Below are 22344 nucleotides of genomic sequence, written 5' to 3' on the forward strand. Positions count from 1 at the left end.
AGAGCGCACAGGGGCAGCTGGAGCCCACGGTCTTCCGTTGGGTCACAAGGCCGACTCCTGCCAACGTGGTCTGTTTGCAGACCCTCTGCCCGGGGTCCTGGTCTGATGCCTGGAGCGTCTAATTAAGCCACGTGGCTACCCGGGTGTACAGCCTGTGGTCAACATTCCTGCCCGCACGGGCCACGCAGAAGACACAAAATTGGGGGTCTTTCTGACACCTTGGCTTGACTTCCACTCTTTTCTTTTTCAAAATATGCTGTAACTTATGCTGAGGTCGCATCCCTGTGCCTCCTGGTGCATGTGACGGTGGAGTCCGCTTCCTCTCTCCTAACCGCTGCTGACTCTCCTCCAGAACACCCCGTCTGTCTCAACACCCCAGGGGAGGGGTGGCTGGTGTTCCCCACTCAGCCATTACAATCAGGGCCACTCAGCCGGTCTTTCCAGTGTCCCAGGATGGAGGTCGACGTTCCCCAGCAGCTGGAGGCCAGCCTCGGCCGAGGCAGAGCTCCCATCCAGTCCCCTGCTGGAGGAGACGGGGTGCAGTCGTTCCTGGACGGTCGGGGCATAGCTGCCCCACCAGCCCGCGGGCCCTGTGGCCTGCTCTGGCAGAGCCATCTTCCCTGGACCTGCGCCTGCCTCTCCTGCAGCTCCGGGTGCTCCCCAAGTCCCCCTCCGCTTGGACCCGTCCAGTGAGACCCCCTGCGTCTCCCAGGAACTGGTTGTTACCTGGGACCTCCTGGCGCATGGAGCAGGGTCTCTCCTGAGGCTCATACCCTGTGCCCCTCGCACCCCTGTCCTGGTTGCTCCTCCTGCATCAGCCTGCCCAGGACAGCCACCTCCGAGTGCCTGGGGTGCCCTGGGTCAGCTTCCCGCCATCCTGGCTTCCTGGTGCCCCTCTCAGAGCTCGAGGGAGCCCGGGGGTGTATCTGGAGAGGCGGCTTCTGGGCGGAAGGGATGGTGAGGTCTGAGCTGGTCTCTGCCTTCGCTTTCTTCTTCCGCTCTTTCTTTCCTGGCGGTGCTGGGAGGGGACCCAGGGCCGTGCCCTTGGTCGGCAAGTGCTCCACCACTGAGCTACCTCTCAGCCCTCTTTAAAATGCATCGAGATCCACCTTGCTCTGCTGCCCGGCTGGCTGGGCCGTGCAGCCCTCCACTTTTCTCCCTCACAGCCGAGGTCACCGAGTGTGCCACTGTGCCCAGCTTGCTTTCACTCTTAGCGGCCTGCTCATCTCTACAGTGTCTTCTGAAGACTGTCACTGTGGGATCAGCGACTGACGAGCGGAGCTCCGGTCATGCTCGTGGGGCGCTCCGAGGAGTCACCTGGGCAGGTGCATTCCAGTGCTGCGCCCCGCAGAGGCCGACCTGGCAGAGGAGATGGTGGGCACGCCCTCAGGGTGGCCATGAGAAGCCAGCATGGCTGACCTTGAAGCTGGGCAGATAGTCCCAACCACCGGCACAGGTGGGAAGCCACCAGGCACCACCTCAGGGCCCAGTGACCTCGGGACCTGCCTCTCCTCCAGGCATCCATGTGTGGTTTTTTTTTAGCTGTAGTTTGCTGGCAAGTGCAAGATCAGGGACCCAGAGGTGGGCACATGGAGACTCAGACACTGGCAGGGCCCTGGGAGGGAGAGGCTGGCAGCAGTGGAGGACATGGGGAGGTGAGAGGAGAGGAGCCCAGAGGGAGCCGCAGTGGGGGAGCAAGGACCCAGGTGGGAAGTGGGAGCCGGAGGAGGGCATGTGAGCCCAGGGCTCAGTCCTGAGTGTCCCGGAGGCTGCGGGACAGTTCCTGGGGCCAGCCCTCCAGTTCTCCAACCCTCGGGTATCTGGCTAGGGGCCCAGGAGGATGGAGCAGTGCTCCTTCCAGGCAGCAGGGTGGCTCCTGCAGGTGCTTGAGCCAGTAGATGAGCAGCAGGGGCTGGAAGCTGAGCCACAAGGTGACCACAAGGCTCCAGGGCCAGGACCACGCTCCCCTGCCAGGGCAGGGCCCCTGTGGCCAGCCAGGCAGAAAGTGTTGAGGGTTCAAGGCACTCTGTACCCATCATGCTGGCCTGTCTGTGGCCACCAGGCAGAAAACAGAGGCTTCTGGCGGGGTGGGAGCCAGCAGGAGCCAAGGGTTCTGCCCCTCGCTTCTTTTTTCAGCAGCAACCATTCAAGGTCAGCTTGACTCACTTTCTAGGTTCATTGCTATTCCGAGCACCTTCCCTGTTCCTTGCTGCTTCCAGCTCGGGGTGTTCCCCTGTTTATAGTTGACTATTTAAGAGACACAAATTACCATTGTGACACAGCCGTTGAACTTCAAGAGACCGCTAAGACGGTGAGCTGAACCGCTTGCTAATGGCCCATCTCCGGGGGCTGATGGAAGCTCTGCCCTCTTCCTGAGGTGGTGCTTGTGCCCTGATGCGCAGGAGGCCTCTCCAGAAGCACCTCCCTCCACAAACTGCTCCACTGCTCTCCCCCAGGAGGCGCGCACTCCCCGCTGCCCATGGCCCAAAAGAAGGGGTGTCTCCACCTCCAGCTTCCACAGCTCAGGACCCGCCCGCGCTCTGCAGGGTGGGTGAAAAGCTAAGAGCTCCGGCCACGGCCTGCCCCAGCTGCTCTGGGCTAGGCAGAGGGCTTCACTTCTGCTAAGTGCTTCACCGGGTTCACCTCCTAAACCCTCCGACAACCAGGAGGTAGGTCCTGCCCACCTCTGCAGAGAGGGGAGACCGAGGTGGCTCATGGCTCCCTACGCTGCCCACCAGGGTCCCACAGACCCGCCCTGCACACTCCTCTGGGCAGGCCAATCTGGGGCTTCACCTGGGCAGGGGACACAAGTGTTTGAGGCCACTTCCCTGACACTATCTTAAGTGGTGGTAGGTTTACATGGTTATTTAAGAACTAAGCACCAAACCAAGCTGTGGTCTGTCCTGTCATGGTGCTGAGGACTCGGAATGGGGGCACAGGTCTGTACACACGGGCTTCAAAGTGCCTTGGGTGCCTCTAGGGACCCTGGGTCCAGTGAGGCTTGAGCCAGGCTGGGCAGAGCTCTGGAGTCCTGACTTGTGAACAGGGCCCATGGGGGGGGCGGTCCCAAGCTCCGTGGTTGGGGCTCATCCTGGAGGTGGTGGGTGAACAAGGGAGAAAGCGGGCAGGTGGTGGCTGGAGCAGGGTGGGGCGCCTGAGAGCAGACGGTGCCCCCAGACCCTGCAGCCAGCCTTGCCACCCCATCCTGTCCTTGGTTTCTGGTGACAGGGCCCCTCTGCCACTCCTGCATTTTCACAAGGAAGCCATGATTCTTGAGGCCAAGGGGGCAGTTCTGCCAATCCTACCTCACTAACTCAGCTCGCCTGGGACTGACAGGCAGGCACAGCAGAGCGAGCATCCAGCACAGGGGCTGTGCAGGGGACTGCACCCCCACCCTGCCACACGGGGCCGTGAGAGCCCCAGGGGCCTCCTGCCCATGGCCTCCAGCACGTGGCCCAGTGGCTCTCAGGTCCTGGAGAAAAGGGAGCTGCAGGCACAAGGGAGCCCTGGACAACCATGTGGTATCTGCACTTTCCCAAAGGGTCCCCGAGCCCCACAGTGGAAAGGCAGGAAGGAGGCTAGCAGAATGAGCCGAGAGCATCGCGATGGAGAGCGCGCTCACCGGGCCCACGGGAGCACATGCCACCCCCATAGGGGCTGTGGCATCCCCGTGTCAGCACTAGGAAAAAGCTGGGCCACAGCCAACCATTTGAGAGCCAACCCCTACCCATGCTCAGAGACACTTCTCCACCTGCCCCAGGGGCCGTCAGGGGGACAAGCTCAGGGGAGGGCTGCAGGGCAAGCAGTGGCCATTCTGGGAAGAGTCTCTGACCCTCTGCCTGCATCGAGCGGGCACACTTTCCAGGCACCTGCCCAACCTTGGCGGTGGCAAAGGCGCTGCCTGCTTCCCGACCCTGACAGCAGCGGCCAGGAGCTAAAGGGTAGGGAGCCCTCCTTCCTCCCGGGATGCGGCTGCCCGGAGCAGACCTCCTGCGGGAGGAAGGACTGAAGCCATCGGTGACTGGCAAAGTCACAGGCGACAGCCCCAGATTCCGGGTGCTCAGGATGGTGTGAGCCAGTTCTGGGGAACTGCTTGTGTCCTCCACCTCTGGCCTTTGTGAGGTGGCCCTCTGTAGATGATGGCCACTGTGCTCCCAGAGGCCGTTTCCCTCAGAGAGCGTGCTGCTAACGCTGGCGGGCGACTCGCGCGGCTCGTTGGGGGAGTTTTCTAAGACTCCCAGATGATGTAAAAACACACCAGCAAGTTGGTGGGTCCAGGACAGCCTACAGCGTTCCCATGGGACACAGCAACCCGTCCCAGGCACAGAGAGCGGGGACCCAAACGAGAACTGGAAGGAAAGCACTGATTCTAGGTGAACAGGAGCAGGACAAGTTCACGCACGACGGTTTCACTTTAAAGAATAATGTGACCCATTCATTGACTCCACCCTCCTGGAAGTGCTTGCCCTTTCAGACTCAGCTGTAAAAGGCAACAACAGAGTGGAGACCATGACAATGTGGTCCTAGGACTTTCGTGTTTCTTTTGCATTTTTCCCCAATACTGGGGACTGAACCCAGGGGCGCTCTATCACTGAGGCACATCCCCAGTTCTTTTGAGATAGGGTCTCCCTAAGTTGTTCAGGCTGGCGTTGAACTCGACCCTCCTGCCTCAGCCTCTTGAGAGACTGGGATTATAGGCCTGCACCACCGTTTCCAGCTTTCTTTTACTTTGTTATAGAAAAACATGTAACACCCCAAACACAGACAGAAGAATCATGGAGCCACCTGGTACCACCACCTTCAACCTGAGAACACGGGGGCCCTTCACACTTCTCCTGCCTCTCAATACGACCTCAAGGTCAGGAAGGTGACTGGTCTGCCTTGTGGCAAGTGCTCCACCACTGAGGTGTACCAGCCCACAGACACCCCTGTGACACGCCAGTCACAGGTACCAAACCCAGGCCCAGAACACCCGGCCCCTGCTGAGCGCGGGCTCCTGCCCTTCCCACACCGCTCCAGGCCTTCTGCCCAGAGAAGCTGTGGAGCCTGGGAGAACGCCCAACTCCTGCGGAGGAGCTGCTGCTGGGGTCAAGGGCGCCCCCAGAAGCAGCTGCTGGAGACGTGCCTGTGCAGGTCCCAGGCAGGAGGGGACACAGCCCACGTGGACAGGGGCATGGCAACATTCCAGGGGTTGGGCCAGAGAGGTTGGGCCCATTTCCCCGCCCCACTTCCCCAGGGGAGGCAGGACTCCACACCAAGAGGCTCTGTGGGCAAGTCTATGTAGGGGATGTCACCAGGGTGATATGACGCCATTGGGAGGTGCCCTGGAGAGGGAGGTGCCACGGTGAGGGATGCTGCCAAACATGACGCCCCCGGGTGGGCTACTCAACAAACAGAGCTACCTTGGTTCTTCACTTAGTTCCCTAAGGCCAGATTAGTAGATGCTAGGTAGAGGGCAGGTAGGTAGTGGACAGGAGGGCACTGCTTGGAGAGAGACAAGTGGCAGACAGGTGGACAAGTGGGTGGGAGACACCAGGAGGCAGAAAGGAGACGGGTGGTGGATGGGGGCGCACGCAGTGACAGGTGTGTGCAAACGCACAGGTGGTCACAGAGCTCGCTGTAGTGACCTTCCAGGGCACACAGGGAGCCAGTCAAGAAAGAGATGCAGCTAACCATTTGATGGCCGCCAGGTGGCACTTGAGGGACAATCAAGTCAACCCTAGTGTCAGTTGTGGTGCGGAGGAGGCGCGTCTGCCACTGCTCCTTCCGACAGGTCTAGTTCAGCAGCCAGCCTGCCCTCAGCTGGCAACGCCTCTCGGAACCATCTCCAAGCCAGCGCCCCTGGGTTCTCTGGTGGCCTGTCCTCTTCCCAGGAAGCGCTCCCGCTGGGATCCTGCACTGTGACTGGGACCTGCTGCTGGGGTCCTCACCCTGCGCATGGCAGTGGCAGGGCCTCCTTTCCATCCACCCCTCCTGCCAGGGCTGTGGCCTGGATCTAGAGTGGGGGGGTCCCTCACCAGGCTCTCTCTGAAGCAGCACATGTGAAGGTGGGGGCTTCTCAAGAGCTGGGGGCGCTCCAGCCCCCGCTACCAGCAGGACTGTCATCGAATCCACTCCACCCCACAGCTGGGGGGGTTCACAATCACCCTGGCTGGGCCGCTCCCCGTGACGTGCCCCAGCACCAGGGCTCCTCAGTTCCCTCCCCCACACCCGCTCACCAGGCCCGGCCCCAGCCTGGGGATCAGCAGCCTCAGCCACAAACGGGGAGTTGCAGGTCACAGCCGCCACTGTGGAACATGCAGCAGAGAGCACCCTGGCCCAGGCGGCTGCTCAGCAGCAGACAAGAAATGGAGACGCTGCAGAGATCCAGAATACCCCGCGCGGCCCCACGCAGCTTCACGTCCCCAGGCCGCGGCTGGGCCCGTCTACCTGCACCACCACGCGCTGGAGGAGCTGTGTCCCCGAGACCCCCGCTAGCCATACAGCAGGGAGCAACGGCTCAGCCTCCCAGGACTCCCGTGTGAGCAGCATGGCAGTGCAGAGCGATCTGCCTGCTCCTGGAAGTCTTTGAGACACCACTTAGCTGCTCGAGGAAACCCAAGTGGACGTCCCAGCCCTGCGGCCTGCAGCGCAGGGCCCACCCAGGCCTTCTCCCCATGTCTGCGGTTCTCTGAGGTGATGAAAGCTGCTCCGAAGTCAGCCCTGGAGGGCCAGCTGAGTGCTCCACGAATCACAGCTCAACTTTTCTTTCAAGACTGGGAGTCAGTCTTAAAAAGACCACAGGTCACGCCTGTCATCCTCAGCTCCGGAGGCTGAAGCAGGAGGACTGTGGGTTCAAAGCCAGCCTCAGCAACTCAGCGAGACCTCGTCTCTAAATAAAACATACAAAAGGGATGGGGACGTGACTCTGGTTAAGCACCCCTGGGCTCAGTCCCCAGCACAGGAGTGATGGAAAAAGGCAGGCTGGGGAGCCTTGCAGAGCCTCGCCATGCGCACCATGGAGTGCCACTGCCCGGCTGTACTTGTAGGATGGACTCCTGCCACTTGTGCAGCCAGATGGATAGGCAGGCTGCCCAGGACAAAGGGACAGTGCGAAACACTGTTTCCTGATGTCCAAATTCACTGTCTGATCAGGTGGGTCCACACGTTGTTCTTAAGGGCTTCAAATGCTGTGGGGGAACCCTGACCCAGCAGAGGGACAGGGCAGGAGTGTACCCAGGGGACCCTTGGGTACCAGATACCCCCACACACTTCTGTACAGATCCTCAGACAGGGCCAAGGGGGAGGGGGCTGTGCTGTGCAGCTCTCAGCTACCAGCCTGGGTGAGGAGGGTCCTCATGTGGGGGTGGCCCCACGGAGACACCAGAGCCCATGGGAATTATGGGGTTTGTGCAATGGGGCAAGACACATGGGAGTCAGAGCAGGCAAGGTGTGTGCGCCAGGTGGCTGCTGAGCGGGATGAGGGCAGCACCAGGGACGCAGTCGCCAAGACTCCAGGAGGGACACCTGCAGGTGAGGGAGCTGGCAGCAGGAGCGAGCAGAAGAGAACCCCTGGGTGCTGGCCAGGCGCCCTCCATGAGCAGGGAGACCAGTGCAGTGGCTCATCTCTGTGCCGTCAGGCCATGGCACCCAGGCTTTGGTCACACTCCCAGTCCTCCCTGTGAGACGATTTCTGGACGAGATCAACATTTAAATCAGCAGATTCTTGACCCTCCATGGCGTAGGGGGTCTTGGGCAATCACTTGATGGTCTTTATTTAAAAAAAAGAAAGAAAGAAAGAAGGAAGCAGGTCCCTGAGCAAGAGACTCCTCAGCCTCCAGCCCCTGCAGTTCACACCTGCCAGCTCCAGGATCAGGCAGGCCAACTCAACACCTTCCCCACACGGAGGGGCCCTCCACCCACAGAGAGGAGGTGACAGACAGCTTCGCTACCCGGCTCTCCCCAGGCCTCCCACTCACTTCCCAGCCACCCGCAGCCCCAGATCCCAGCTGGGCAGGACGGAAGGGGCCGACTGCCAGGTGGGGACACGTGCAACATGCCCTGGCCTCCTGCCACAGCATGGCCCCCTACCACCCCCAGGATGCCGGGTCTCTCTGCCTCCTAGTCACTGAGGGACAGAGTCAGATCTTCCTGCTGCAGACAGGCCACCACATCACCAAGGAGCTGCTTGAAAACCCCAGGCTCACGGTGAAGCTGCTGAGGCGGAGCTCGGCCCCGCCAGCTGCAACTCTCACGGGGACTCTTTCCAAACATCTGGCAGACACTTTTATCCCCACAAAAATGGATATAAAATGCAAACAGTGCTCAGGAAGCCACATCTGCCACTTCACAGTGTCAGATGCAGTGGTGCTCTGCAAAGACTGCACTGCATTTTATTCTATGGACACCAGGTAGGGTGGAGGGCCAGGCCTGATACAGGTATTGAGTCCCCAAGACTGAACCTTAGGCTCCAGGCCATCACACCCAGATGCATTTTCTAAGGCTGGATGAAATGAAAGGCCTGCACTCTCCCCCAGCCCCCTGCTTCTTCCCCTGCAGAAGTTTAGGAGCCAGGGACACCCGGAGGCCATGGGAATGTGCTCAAGCTCCTGCCCCTCAACCCCCTCGGCTGCAGACAAGGAAAGCCCACAGAAAGCTCAGCTTCCACCCTTCCTGGCCTGACCATGTCACTTCCTGCTCTTCAGCGATGGCCTCTTTCTCCTCCCTGGCTCCTGGCCATGGGTCACAGCGGTTCCAGCACCAGAGAGCTGCCTCAGCTTCCTCTTCCTCCTGCTGACCCCACTCTGGTTGCCAGTCTCTGCACACACAACTTCGGGGCTGACCGCCTTCCAGCTCCTCTTCTTCACGATTCCTAAACCCAGGTCGGGACTAGAGGCCTCCTCGCCTTCCCCTGCTGAAACAGAGGCACGCTTCACCCACAGAATCCCGAGGATGCCGTCCCATGGAGGACTCGGCAGCCACAGCCCACCAGGAGACCTGCATTGCAAGGGAGCAAGTCCCATGGTTACCTGTGCTCACGACAAGGGGGATGAGCTCGCAGCCAGACCCCTTGGCCTGGCCAGGGGGTTAATTCAAGTTGGGGCCAGGCCGAGGGCAGGCTGCTGAGAAGTCACTGCCCAGGCGGGGAACATGGCAGGGCCTCAACAGCAGCGGTGGCCCAGGCTGGGTCAGTGCAGACATGAGGCGAGGAAGGCTCCTCAGCGGCCTGCAGCACCACTTCGGGCACAGGGCTTGGCCACCCCGGGGCAAGCAGGCACGCAGGCCAACCACATCAACAAGGCACACAGCACAGCCCTTAGCACCATCCTGTGTTCACCAAGGAGGGGCAGGGGTGGAAGAATGACCCTGAGGCTCAAGGACTGCCAGAGGACACTGGAGGAGGGTGCGTGGGTCAAGGAGGTAGCTGGCCTAGAGAGAGGCCTGCATGGTCTAGAGGGGACGGTTCCACAGACAGTGCACTTCAGGCAAAGAGCGGGGAAGAGTCTGAGACTATCCCAGAATATGTGGCCAGCAGGCACTGTGCTTGGAGGGGAGGCTTAGGGAAAGACACCAGAGGTGACCAGGGCAAGGACTGGGCAGCAGGTGAAGCACTGGGCGTCAGTAGTCACCTCCAGTCCTCCTCCTCTTGTTCTGAGACTTGAGCAGGCGCCTCCTCATCTTGCGCGCCCGTCTTCCTTCCAGCAGATGCCTGTAGGTTTTTTCTGGGATGTCATCCTCAGGGAAGGTGCCTGAGAACCAGGGTGAGAGTCAGGAGCCGAGGGTGGCCTGCACGTGCTCCCCTTAGGAAAAGGTCCATCCTAACTCCAGACGCGAGGTGCTCTCCACAACCCCACAGCTGAGATAGTGTGAAGCCTGCACCATCCCGGCCCAGGAACAGCAGCACTGGGAAGCGGTTCTCAGACCACATACGAGGCCAGTCTACTTCTCAAACAGGCACGCGCTGGGAGGGGCACCAAGGAACCTGTGGGGGACAGTCCCCCGTACCTCCACAGGTGCCCACACCCTGTGCAGCCCAACCAGCATGTGTGACTTGGGCCCTTCACTGTGTGACCTTCATCTAAAAACACTGGCCTCCGGCTCCTGATGCCATCAGGGAAGGGTCTGCCATATGGACAGAGAATGGAACAGCAGGAAAACAAGTGATGGACAGGACAGTTGATGTTCCTGCAGGATCCCAGGGACGGGCATGCAGGTACCCAGGTAAATCCTTCAACAGGCTGCGTGACGGAAATTCTACATTACCCGCCCCCCATCCCCAAGGAGCTGTCTCTCGGTCTCCTGTGCCCCACACTACAGAGTGCAGTGCTTCCTGCCCAGGCAGCAGCACCGCCATCAGCCACTCCAGAGCCCTGGACCAGCACTGTGCCTCACAGACACCAGGGGGCCAAGGACCACAGGGAAAGCAATAGAGAAGGAGAGCCGCAGAAGCCCTCAGCCCGTGGAAGCAGGGGAACCAGCACAGGCCTATGATGAGCGCCTCCAGGTTGGGGCCACGCGGAGCCCATCAGTCCTCACCTCCAGCCAGGTCCTGCAGCCTGCAAGAGCAAGACAGACCTGTCACACAGTGTGGTTCTGCCACAGCATCCTGGGGACACACCTGGAGCTGTTGAGGGCCCAAGACACCCTGCCCTCGGTGACGCCTGTCGGCAGGAGCTCTAAAGCCCTCCGCCTAGCTGAGGTAGCTTCAGGGAGAGTGCAGAGGGGAACAGTGTCAGCAGAGGCAGTGGGGCTAAGACAGGCAGGTCCAGGGCCAGGGAAGGACAGGCCAGGTGCCCTGAACACCACTCACTTCTGGATCACTTTGTAGAGGCGCTTCCTGTTCTGAGAAGGAGTGCTCTGTCGACTGGCCACTTCAAACAGCCTGTTAGCAACAGCCTCATAGTCAAACTGTTTCAGAAAGGGAGGCCCAGGGTCAGTCACCTTCCTACACCCCAGGAACACAGAACCCATGAGGCCCAAGCAGCCTTTGGTCCAGCACAGGGACTCCACCTGTCCACAAGCACACCTGAGGGTCCTGTGCTCCACCAGCCTATGCCAGCATGGGCAGCGCTGCCCAGCACATTTCGAGGGCCATAAAGCCAGCCCTATGCACAACCTTAAAAATTCCAGCAGCCACAAGAGGATGAGGAAGTAGGAAGTGACAGTAATCTTACCTTTAACCCAAAACACAAATTTTTTCTTCACCTGACAGTAGTCGGTATTACAATCTCACTAGGATACCCCGCACTTCCAACTCAGGTCACTGGTCTAATGCCCAATGCGTCCCCAACGCCAACCACTCAGCACGTATTCCCTCATGAAGCCACCCGGCAGGAGAGGTCGCCCACTTGTCCAGGGCAAAAGGACTGCTGTGGGCCTGGCCTCTGCACCCCTACCCAGAACCTGGCCCCCATCCCCATCACTGGCACTGCCCCTTGAAGACAAGCTGGCCTGCCATCTGTCCTTCCTCCAAAGCTGACCTCCATGAAGGTCAGTCTCCAAGTCCACGGCCACCATCCTCCCTCCTGGAGTCAGCGGCAGAGCAGGAGAGCAAAGGATGAGCTCACAGTCCACAGGCCCAGACACCAACCTGGAGGACAGGCTCAGAACTATCCTCGTCACCTCCCGTCTCCTTGTCCGTCTCAAGGTCAGCCCTGTGCACGGAGCCTAAAATGAAAAGGACCTCATGACCTCAAAAGCCCCATGTTGACGTGTGCGGGGCCCTGGGAACGGGGCACAGCAGGCAGCTGTCAGGACGCAGGTGGTCTCCTGGATGGTTCTCAGTGGATCTCAGGCAGCAAAGGTGGTGGTGAAGTCCCACAGTAAGGAGGAAGGGCAGCCAGCCCGACCAGAGGCAGTGGGAGAGCATGTTTCAGTCAGGGCGCTCAGGGCTTTGCAGACACTGATTTCAGAAAGCAGGCACAGGACAAAGAGCTATGAGGGGCAGCACACGTTCAGAGGGACAGCTGCAGGGCCATGGGGCCTACTCTGGAAGTGGTGCACTGCAAGCAGGTCTTAGGGAACCTGCCTGAGACTCTGGGATGACCGAGAAGGCCAAGGGAGGGCAGTGAAGGCGCACACAGGATGGCCCGATGAAGCCCTGGGGACGGAGGGGCACAGGCTGACCCCCAGGAAGGCCAAGGGCTCACTGGCACGGCAACAAGTCCTGAAGCTGTGGGTGACCTGCCCTTCCAACAGGACATGACGCTTGGTACACAGAGCCCCTGCACAGCGAGACAGGGACACAGCAGCAAGACTGGAAGCAGGCAGGCTGGATCCGCTGCTGCCAGAGCACCACGGCCATTCAAAAGGAAGTCGGGTGCCATACTCAGCACGAAACCCAGGTGCAAGGGATGCCAACAGAGCCCAGTCCTTGTGGGGGATGCGGGCCAGGAATGAGGAGCTCAACAGAGAAGCAGGTGATGGATGTGACCATGAGTGACCCAACATGGAGGAGCCCAGTATGAGGCAGGTGGAGGCTGCACTATAAACGAGGAGGGCAGGCAGCCTGAGTGGCAGGTAGACAGGGTGCAGGCAGGCCCCAGGGAGCACTGCAGCCATCCAGGGAGCGGAGCTAGAAGGTAGTGGGGAGCATGGGGGGAGCTGGGCAGTGCTGGGAGCACCCGAGCTCCCATCAGGTAAGGAGAGCAGAGACCTGTGCCTGGTGCCCTCCAAGGTCACGGGCTGCTGTGCTGCCAGGGAGCTGGGGGTGAAGCAGAAGCAGGGGACCAGTAGGCCCAGCCCTGGACAGGCAACTGTGGCAGGAGCCAAGCTCAGCACACTGTGACTCTCACCTGCAGGAGTCCGTGGGATGGCAGGTCCTGTTCACACTCACCTTCCAGAGACTCGCTGTCGCCATCTGACTCCTCGTCCGCCCCCTTCTGTGCATCCAGTTCGTTCATCAGGTCTTCAATGGCAAGCGGGGCCTGCTCCACGATCGTCTCAAAGATGCCCCGGGTGATGTTATGTAAAACCAGGGAGCTGAGAGGGTGGAGTGGATGCTAGAAAGCCTACTGGAGACGACCCTCCACAAGCAGCACTGAGTGTCCCCCCACCTCACCATGATCAGCAGCCTCTGGAGCCAAAACGCAGCCAGGAGGGGCAGCAATCCCCAAAGGCAGTCTCACCCAGAAGCAAGTGAGGATCAGGCCCCAGTCACCGGCTACTTACTCCTTAGTGCAGGCAGCCATCCTGCAGAAGGGGTCAATGAACCGCAGGTTCTGATCTGCCGTGAGCTGCAGGGAAAGCACAGGGAGCTGGTCAGCCTCTGGCGTGTGCACACACCGAGCTTGGTTGCCCAACCAACCCTGGCCTCACCTCTTTAGCGCCCACTTTGGTCAGCTCCTCCAGAAAGATCTCAATGAAGTGGCTCTTCACTCCATTGGGGGCCTGGCTGCTGGGGTGCAGGATCTCGGTGAAAAGCAGCTCCAGAAGCTGCTCAACCTGCCTGAGTAAGAGGGCAAATACAGCAGCAGCCACAAGAGTCACACGCTAACGGTGCCCCAACCCCTCGCCCTAAGGTTTAAGCTCCAGCTTAATGCACACAGGCAGGTGTCTCCATGGGAACACACCACAGGTGGGTCTGTGCAGCAAGGAGCCTGGCAATCGAGGGTGTCTGTGGCCATGGCCAGCATCAGAAGGCAGTGTGCGTTCGGACCTCAGCAACACCTCAAACACTCAAGATGCAAGTGGGAAGAGGCCAGGCTGAGACAGGACACCACACCACCTTGCAAGGTGGTCCTCTTCACTGTCCCCACAGGGTATAGCTCAGGAACATGCATCAAGACAGAGCAGAGGTGGAGGGGAAGACAGCACAAGAAGGGCTGAGGGCTGCAAGTCATCTGCTGGCCTCTCAGGACCTGCACATGGGGTACAGGCTGGGAACACGTGCAAGGGGTAGCTCTTCCTGGCATGTGAGTTCATGGTCTCAGGAGGCTCTGGACCTTGGACCAGAGAGCCCCAGGAAGCCAACAGTCTTCAGGAGTCCTGGATTTACCCCAAACCCCAGGGGTGCTAACAGAGAAGAGCCCCAAGTTCAAAGCCCCTGGAAAATTCCGACAAAGGACCACTGGCTAAGGAAGGAAAAGTAACACTCCACCAGGCTCAGAAAGGAGAAGAGGCAAGACCTGCGCACATACCACAGCAAGAACCCGCTGCTGGCTCCTGCTCAACCTCATGCACTACAAACAAAGACCTGTCTGCCCATGGGGACTGGGACGGGCAGTGGCAAGGCCCAGGCCATCAATTCTGCCTGCCCACAAACACTGACTGCCTGGGAAGAGGTTACCAGTGCTCCGCAGGATGCTCTCTGCAACCATGGGCTGTTCCCATGAGGATGAAGCTACTTTTCTAACGGTAAACCAAAACAAAGGTAATCACAATAAGGTGATTCCGAGGCACTGGGTCCCTGCTGGATGACCCACATTACTAAGTCCTAAAATGAGTAAGAGTTACCTGGCTCTCGGTCCTCACTGGGAATGCAAGGAAGAAAATCACACAAAACCAGGGGTGCTTCAGCCTGAGTGCAGGCTCACCCACAGAAATCCAAACCTCGAGGCCCTCTGTGAACGAGTCCAACTCCTGCTGATCCTTCACAAAGAAGGAAAGTGGGCCAGGCCAGGACCACTGTGTGAGCCTGGAGAGGGGCAGCCGGGCAGCCTGGGCCTCAAGCTGACGCTGTCCCAACAGCCCTGACACGGCACTGGCTGGGTTCTTGGACTTGAAGCTCTCTGGGCACACTTTCTAATTACAGATCAATTCCAAATACATTTCTTCTAATCTACTCTCCCCCCACAAAAAATTTTAAAAGGAGAGAAAAGACAAAACTCTGCAGCAGCAGCAGGCCAAGGGAGGCCGGGGCAGGTTTGGTGCTCAGTAAACAAGGAGCACCCTGCGGCAGGAGCCTGCATGCTGCTGGGGATGAACTCAGGGGTGCTCTGTGGAGCTCTGTGCCCAGGCCTTTCTACTTTGAGACGGGTTCTAAGTTGCTGAGGCTGGCCTCAGTCTCCCAAGTCACAGATCACAGGTGGCACCACTGCCAGTGCGTTTTACAAGCACTCTTCTGTCAGGTGGAGGGATGTTCGGCCAGGGAAGCAGTGCAGTAGAGAGTGTGTACCTCGCAGGTACAGGCCCTGGGTTTTAATACCAAGCACAAGAAAGGAAAAAAATATTTTTGAATATTACAAAGTAGTTTTCTAAGTTCTTTATGTTGCACGTGTATCATTCATTATCACAAAAAAAGCCAGGTGCAGTGGTGCACACCTGTAATCCCAGAAGCTCAGGAGGCTGAGACAGGAGGATCGAAAGTTCAAAGCCAGCCTCAGCAAAAAGCGAGGCACTAAGCAACTCAGTAAGATCCTGTCTCTAAATAAAATACAAAATAGGGCTGAGATGTGGCTCAGTGGTTGAATGCCCATGTTCAATTCCCTGTACATTTAAGAAAACACACACACGCACACATAATTACAAAAAAAATGTAATTTTTAAAATTAATTTTAAAAACTTTAAAATGTTAAACAGTCATAAACTTATTTTAGGCTACAGAACTCAGGCTGCCAATGAAGGTTTGAAAACCCAATGCCCAGCTTGGAGGCAGAGCCTCGGGTGGCCCTGGGGTCTCCCAAAGGGCAGGGAGGGGAAGCTGACCCTAGGCAAAGCACAGGACCAACAATGCCTGCAGGGAGAAGCCCACTGCCACCCAAGGAAGCCAGAGGCTAGATAAACAGCTCACAGCAGGGGGAGCACAGGCCACCCACCCCATCACTGCTGCTGAAAGGGAGACACAGGGAGGGGCTGAACACACTTAGAACGGGGAGTGGTGACTACTCAACAGAGCTGAACATGTCTTGTTTTCATCAAAAAGGGTGTCCCTGCCTGCTGGTCCCTCCACTGTGCCCAGTGCAGTCCATTCTGACTCAGCAATGGCACTTCCAGGGACGCTGAACCATTTTCACCTTCTAAAAGGCCTTCACCCTCAGCACCGTTGGGGGCATCCCTCAAGGTGAAGTCCAGCATCTCTTCATGACAAAGAATTACATGGGAAACTCAGACTGCCCTCCCCCAGTGCCAGTGGCCCAAGGACTCGGGTTTGCCATGGGGACCCACCTTTCTTCCCATCCTCCTGTTTTCAGGGCCTTCAAGGACTCATTCAGGACCATCCGCATGAGCTGGGGTACAAAAGGAAGCACGTTAGGGGAACACAAGCCAGAGCTCCCCGAGGCCCCTCCTGCTGCACGGACCAGGAGCTCCTGAGGGAAGCGCCACACCTAGACCACACAAGTGGCCAGCTGAAGAGCGGCCGACGGGATGAACGCTGGCCGACACCTCACCACACCCTGCAGGCTCGGGGCCCAGGGCATGCACCCTACATGCAGTTGAGACCTAGCTAAGACACAGCTAAGCTGGGTCCACACACTGAAGCGGACGACGGCCGTCTCAGAAACAAGGACGGGGTGAGAGATGGATATGCTCCCCAGGAAGGCAAAGCCCACCACTTAGCCAGGTCTGCAGCAGGCACCCTTCCTCAAGCCCTCAAAGGCCTCCACACCCCAATGGAGTGTGGCCCAGTGTCTGCCCCACACAACTCCAAGTTTTTGTAGCTCTCCTACCTTTGGGGCCTTAACACAGCATGCCCACAGGGGGCTGGGGCATGGTAAAAAGGGACTAAGGATCCTCAGACTTCCTCTGTGCAAGCATAGCATAGTAGCTAGGACACTGTTCCTGGGACACTATAGCACATGCCTCCCTACAGTGCCTCCCAGCTCAGCCCTGAGCTGCTGAACTTGGTCACACAGTGACCCTGGAAATGGGCCTTGAAAAGCAACAGCATGCATCATGTGAAAAGACTCAGCAACTACATCTCAGTGTGGTGACTTCACACAGAACTCCTCAGCCTTCAGTTCTGCATCCTGCAGAGACGGTGCCTGGTCCAGGTCCCCGGGCCCACCTACACCACAGAGCCCACCCTCCCCACTTCCTGAGCTCCGCTTCTCTGCAGATGCTCCTCACCACAAGGAACTAACACTCATGGTGCTCACAGAAGGCCAGTCAGGTTGGAGCTGGCCGCTGAGCTGTTGTTGGTGAGCCCACAGTGCTGCTGGGCATCCCCACTGGGTTCACTGGCTTCTAGATAGTGACAAGGTTCCTTCATCTGAGGACTGCTCCCTTGACACAGTGCAAAGCTGTAGTTCCACAGGGAAAGGGAGGCCAGAGCAGCACAAAACCAGCTCCCTGTGTCTCTGAAGATAAACCGGTGACCCCAACGGGGAGACACGGGAGGGAAGACAGGCCACCAGTATCAACTGCCACAAATCACCCTTGCAGCCTCGCCGCCACCTCCCCAGGCAGCCCAAGCTCCTCTCTGAACCCAGAGTCCATGCGGGGGTTCTTCAACTGCTTCATAACCTCCAAGATGTGGACAAAGACTGCAGAATCCCCAGCCCACAGGGTTCAAGGCCACCCTCCCTCAGTGCCTTCACGAACTGCTGGGACAGGGCGGGCGCCTGCATCCTCCTCACCATGTAGAACTTGTCCAGGCGCAATCTGTCGATGCCAGCCCACTCACGGTTCATGGTCTGCCAGAAGGTCTGCAGGAACAGGTGCTCTAGGAGCAAGAGCCACATCAACACTGAGTCACAGAGAGATGTGGCTCAGTGGGAGGGCAGGGAGAAAAGAAAGCCCCTACTGTAAGTCACACACAGGCAGCCTCTGGGGTTGCTCAGTCCCAGGGGCTGAGCAGAGAAGTGACACTGTGTATGTGGCTAAGCAGCAGGAAACTCAGGCACACAGAGAGCCAAGCTCCACAAACCAAAGCCGCATCCTCCAAGAAAGGCAGGTGGAGGGAGCAAGGGAAGCAGCCTCTCTTGCAAAGGCTGGCAAGAGAAGCAGCCCTCAGGCCACGTCCTCCCAGCTCCTCTGCTGCCACCTTGGCTCAGGCTGCAGACCTGACACCCAAGGCAGACTCCTCAGCAGGTGTCACCCAGGCAGCGACAACTGTATGTAGAATGCTCAGTGCTCAATCCATGAAACCAACCAGGTACATGAACCTACAGATAACAAGTGCATCCCACGTGAATGCTGCAGGTTGAACTGTGTTCCCCAAAATTAACATGCAGAAGTCCTAACCCCCAGTACCTCAGAATGTGACTATGAATGCAAAGACACAGGGTCTTCACAGACGTAATTAAGGTAAAATAGGGTCACCGGTGTGGGTCCTACTGACTGGTGTCCGTGTTCGCACATGCACACAGAGGAACACCACCATGAGGACACAGGGAGAAGACACCATCTGCAAGCCAAGCAGAGGGGCCCCAGGAGGGACCAGTCCTGTCCACACCTTGGACAGAAGACACCAGGAGGGCAACTAATCTCCCACCACAAAATCCCCGCAGCAGCACAGGGCTGGTGACATCACCCAGGCACAGGCAGGCCTAGGTTCACTAAACCACGGAAGCTAGGCGAGGTGGACACCGTGGGCTGCAAGTTCTGCAAGTTCTTAGAGAGGACCAAATTGGGATCCACTCTACCAGTTACACAACACAGTGAAAGCATCTCCCAAACTGAGAAGTCAGGTGGGCACCCCTAGTGTTGGGACTAAAACCCACTGTGCATACAACCAGCACCAGGAGCACCACTCCAGTTGCCAGCAGGGAAACTCGGTGCTGGCCGCCCCAGGTGCAGCATGGGGAGTCTAAGATGCTGGTGCCAGGCTGTGCCCCAGCAGCTGGGCAGAAGAAGGCCCGGAGGTCAGGATTCACAGGCTTCCCAACGGTCCTGAGGGACAGGCAGCATGAGAACTAGTCATTGTGGACAGAACAAAGAGCTAGGAAACATGCTGCAGGAACGTCACGACTATCAGGTAGAACTCAGTCACCACCTGGGTGACCTGCACTCGCTGTTCACTTTGACTTTCAAATGCGGGACCCGGGCCTCTTGTGCTCTTGAGCTGAGTCTGTCTGGGCGAGTGGGTGGTGCAGGTCGAGCACTCAGCCATGTCACACATGACAAACACCAGAGGCTGAATTGCTCCCTCTTGTTCTCGACTTCAGAACACAAACTTCAGTGTCTAGTGGCTTGAATCTCAGCAATTCTGGCATCTACCCGAGGGTTTAACTACGGCAGTGTACTCACGTGTCTCTGTGGTCTGAAAAGCATGGACAAGCTGGGAAATGGTCCTTCCAAGTTCTTCCTGTGTGAGGAATAAGAAACACCCTCAGTCCCTGAAGCACCGTGCTCTTACAACAGCAAGTGGACACACTCCAAGGTCCACTCACTCACCACAGAGAGCTGGGTGCAATGGGTCTTAACCCAGTGGACTTGACCTGTGCAAGCTTTCCCCTGCTGAGAAAGAACCCCTGCCACAGACAGTGGCAGTCACTGCTCTCTTGCCCAAGGCTACTCCCTGAGCAAGGGGCTGGTCACAAGGGGAATGGGAGAGCAGAGACAGAAAGGAGCCTCGTGTCAGCAGGAGATGAAGTCAAGACCCACGAGTCACCCGCTATCAATCTGCTTTTGTTTGTCAACCATCAACCAGTGTACGTGCTAAAGCAGCAGAGTCCACAGCTTCACTGAGAGAAGGATGCTTAGTAAATAAGCACCTTCACACCCAGGCGATTTTGAAGAGCAAAGGCTCAACACTTTGAAAACCACTTTGAGAAATCCTTTTTGCAGAAGACCTGACCCATCTCCTGAATTTCATTATTTCGGCACTCAGTTTCAACCAAATGGGACACTTCACCCATGCCCTGGCCAGCACTGCTACTGCCAGTGGCGCGCGACTCAGCAAACCTCGCCTGTCCTCAGCACATGCCAAAGTCACAATAATCAAAGATCCTGCCCTCCTGCCAGACAGAATAAAGCACTGAGGGCACACAGCTTCACCCAGCACCACAGGCCATGTTAAAAATGCCCACCTGTGCTCCCACCTTCTGTGGCTTCCTTCCCGTGCACTCACCTGCAGGAGCGGCTTGTCCTGCATCCACAGGCAGTAAAACAGTCCCTTCCATATCTTCAGCAGCTCGTCGTGTGTGAAACCACCTGCATCAAAACAGTAACATTCACACTAAGCAAACCTCCACCCCAACCCTTCAGTGCCAGCCACCAAGCCTATGGATTAGTCCAAAATTCTATTTGCTGTAAAATCAATTGGGGAGCAGTCTGCCCCCTCCCCAGGCCATTCTTCAGTCTCTGGAGGATCCTCCCCAGGTAACTTCATGCACTCACTAAACACTGAGATGTAAACAGGCAAGCACCAGGTACCCTGGAACTCCTGAAATTCAAAATTCAGAATTTCATCCCTGAGCGGATGGCGGCCCCTCAGGTGAATTTAACGGTGGTCATTCACCCAGTGTTACATGGAGTTTTGTGCTTTTCTGTGTTACCTCTTTGACATTCAAAGAAAGTCTCACTTACTCACTAGAGTGGGCAAAGGATGTTGACCGAGGCTGCAGTGTGTGGACCGAAGACACCTGTGGAGCTTCCTAAAGCACTAGCGGCTGACCTGAGCCTTGGCTGAGGTCCACTGGGCTGAGATCCTGGAATTTGCATTTCTAAGGAATGTACACGTGTGCCGAAGCTGTGGCAGGGGCGGGACAGGCTCTGAGAACCGCAGGTACAATGAACAGTTAAGCAAGAAGCGTGTCCTGGTCCTCGTGGAGGGTGGCAAGGGAAAGTCGGGCAAGCCACCAACTACGCTACAGTGCCAAGGGCAGCGGCACGGAGATGCGTCGCCCAAATGACAAGCTGGAGCAGCAAGAGGGGCGCACGTTCTGCTGGGGTCTTCCCCGAGAGCAGGAGGCCCGACGGGGACCTGGAGAGGGTGGCCGAGGGGCCACGTGTCACCGCCCCGCCAGGTCGGGCGGCCGGGGCGGGAGCCCAACGCGGTGGGGACGCGCCCGTCGGCCCCGCGAAGGCCCCGCGAAGGCCCCGCGAAGGCCCCACGCGGCCCGGAGGCCCCAGCTCGGGTCGCCGCCCCTCGGTGTCCCGCCCGCACCCCCGCCCACCTGTGGCCCGCTGGGTCCTGGCGACGATGTACTTCCGGAGCTTCCGCACCGCCCGGTCCCGGGTCACCTGCTCGTTCCCCGCCAGGCGCTGCGCCAACTGGATCTCGGGCGGCAGATGCGTGCGCGGACCCATAGCGACCGCGGCGGGCACGGAGGAGAGGCAGAGCCCAGGCCCGCGTCCACACTGCGGCGCGGCGCGCGCGTGACGAAACGGCTACGTCACCCTCCCGCGACGCCGCGCGCGTCGCGTCAGTCCTCCGCGACGCCGCCGGGACGCACGCCGTCGGCCAGCAGCGCCGAGTCGCGCCGCCGCCCCTGCCGCGAAGACGGGCGGCCGCAGGAGGGAGCCCCGCGAGGAGCCCTCGGAGGCGGTCTCTTTCGCCGAAAAGCGAGAGAGGCCGTCGCCGCTCCAGGCCGCGGGACGCGCGGGACAAAGGAGCGCGGACCCCGAGGAGGGCAGAGCGCGCCTTAGAAGGCTTGGCCCCAGAACGGGCCGCCCGCGCCGCTTGGGCAGGTTGGGAAGACGCGCATACAGACGAGGTGGTGCGATGCAGAGCCGCGTGGAGCCCCGAAGGTGTGACACTGCTGTTTTCGTAGAATGGGGCCCAGCAGACTCTCGAAAGGGCTGTGTCAGGAGACCCGAGTGTCCAGAGCCCAGGACCACGCCGGGCTCCGTGATTTGCTAGGAGGACTCACAAGACCAGCGGACAGTTGAACTCATGTGCACATCACAGGCCAATCAAGAGACAAGGAAGATGGCTTTATATGGAAAGCCGACTGCCCAGTGTCGTCCTTGCCAGGAAGCTGGCTAAGGGGTGGATTATATGGGAGATGAGCAACGGAGTCCTGTGGGCGCTTCTTCACAGCTGGGGCTTTGTGGCTGAGTGACGCACATCATGTCCTAATCACCTAGTCACAAGATGCTTTTCACTTCTGCAAACCTCAGGAACAAAGATCATTATTTTCTGGGGCGATTCTTGTTACTCATTGATTAGTTTGCAGTTTCTGACATTACACTATGTGCAGACTGGGGAGCTGATCACCAAACCCACCAGTATGGAAGAAAACAGACATAGTGGCACTCACCTGTAATCCCAACGACTTGGAAGGGCTAAGGCAGGAGAATTACAAGTTCAAGACTAGCCTCAGCAATTTACCAGGGCCCTCATAACTTAGCAAGGTCCTGTCTTAAAAAATAAGGGCTGGGGATGTGGTTCAGTGGTAAAGTACCCTTGGGTTTAATCCCCAGTACCCACTCTCCTCAAAAACAAAAGAAACAGTTCACCTGACTTGTAGAAGAGGAGGGTCAGGCCAGGTCAAGTAGGGAGGTGGGCAAGAGATCTGGGCTCAGCACTAAACTTCATGA

General features: G+C 58.4%; 1 protein-coding gene across 1 annotated transcript; it reads right to left on the reverse strand.

The window, feature by feature from the left end:
* Positions 1–7827: 7827 nt before the first annotated feature.
* Positions 7828–21205, reverse strand: RRP1 (ribosomal RNA processing 1). The gene is made up of 13 exons (XM_079100523.1): positions 20979–21205; positions 19931–20013; positions 19108–19165; positions 17496–17581; positions 16084–16145; positions 13297–13426; positions 13150–13214; positions 12815–12960; positions 11570–11646; positions 10790–10887; positions 10516–10535; positions 9609–9728; positions 7828–8893 (listed from the first exon to the last, which is right to left on the reverse strand). Exons 1-13 carry the CDS (start codon positions 21109–21111, stop codon positions 8667–8669), a joined length of 1305 nt encoding a protein of 434 aa, XP_078956649.1. The 5' UTR covers positions 21112–21205; the 3' UTR covers positions 7828–8666.
* Positions 21206–22344: the final 1139 nt, after the last annotated feature.

This window comes from Sciurus vulgaris (genome assembly GCF_902686455.1).
Source record: "Sciurus vulgaris genome assembly, chromosome: 10".
NCBI classification, from domain to species: Eukaryota; Metazoa; Chordata; class Mammalia; order Rodentia; family Sciuridae; genus Sciurus; species Sciurus vulgaris.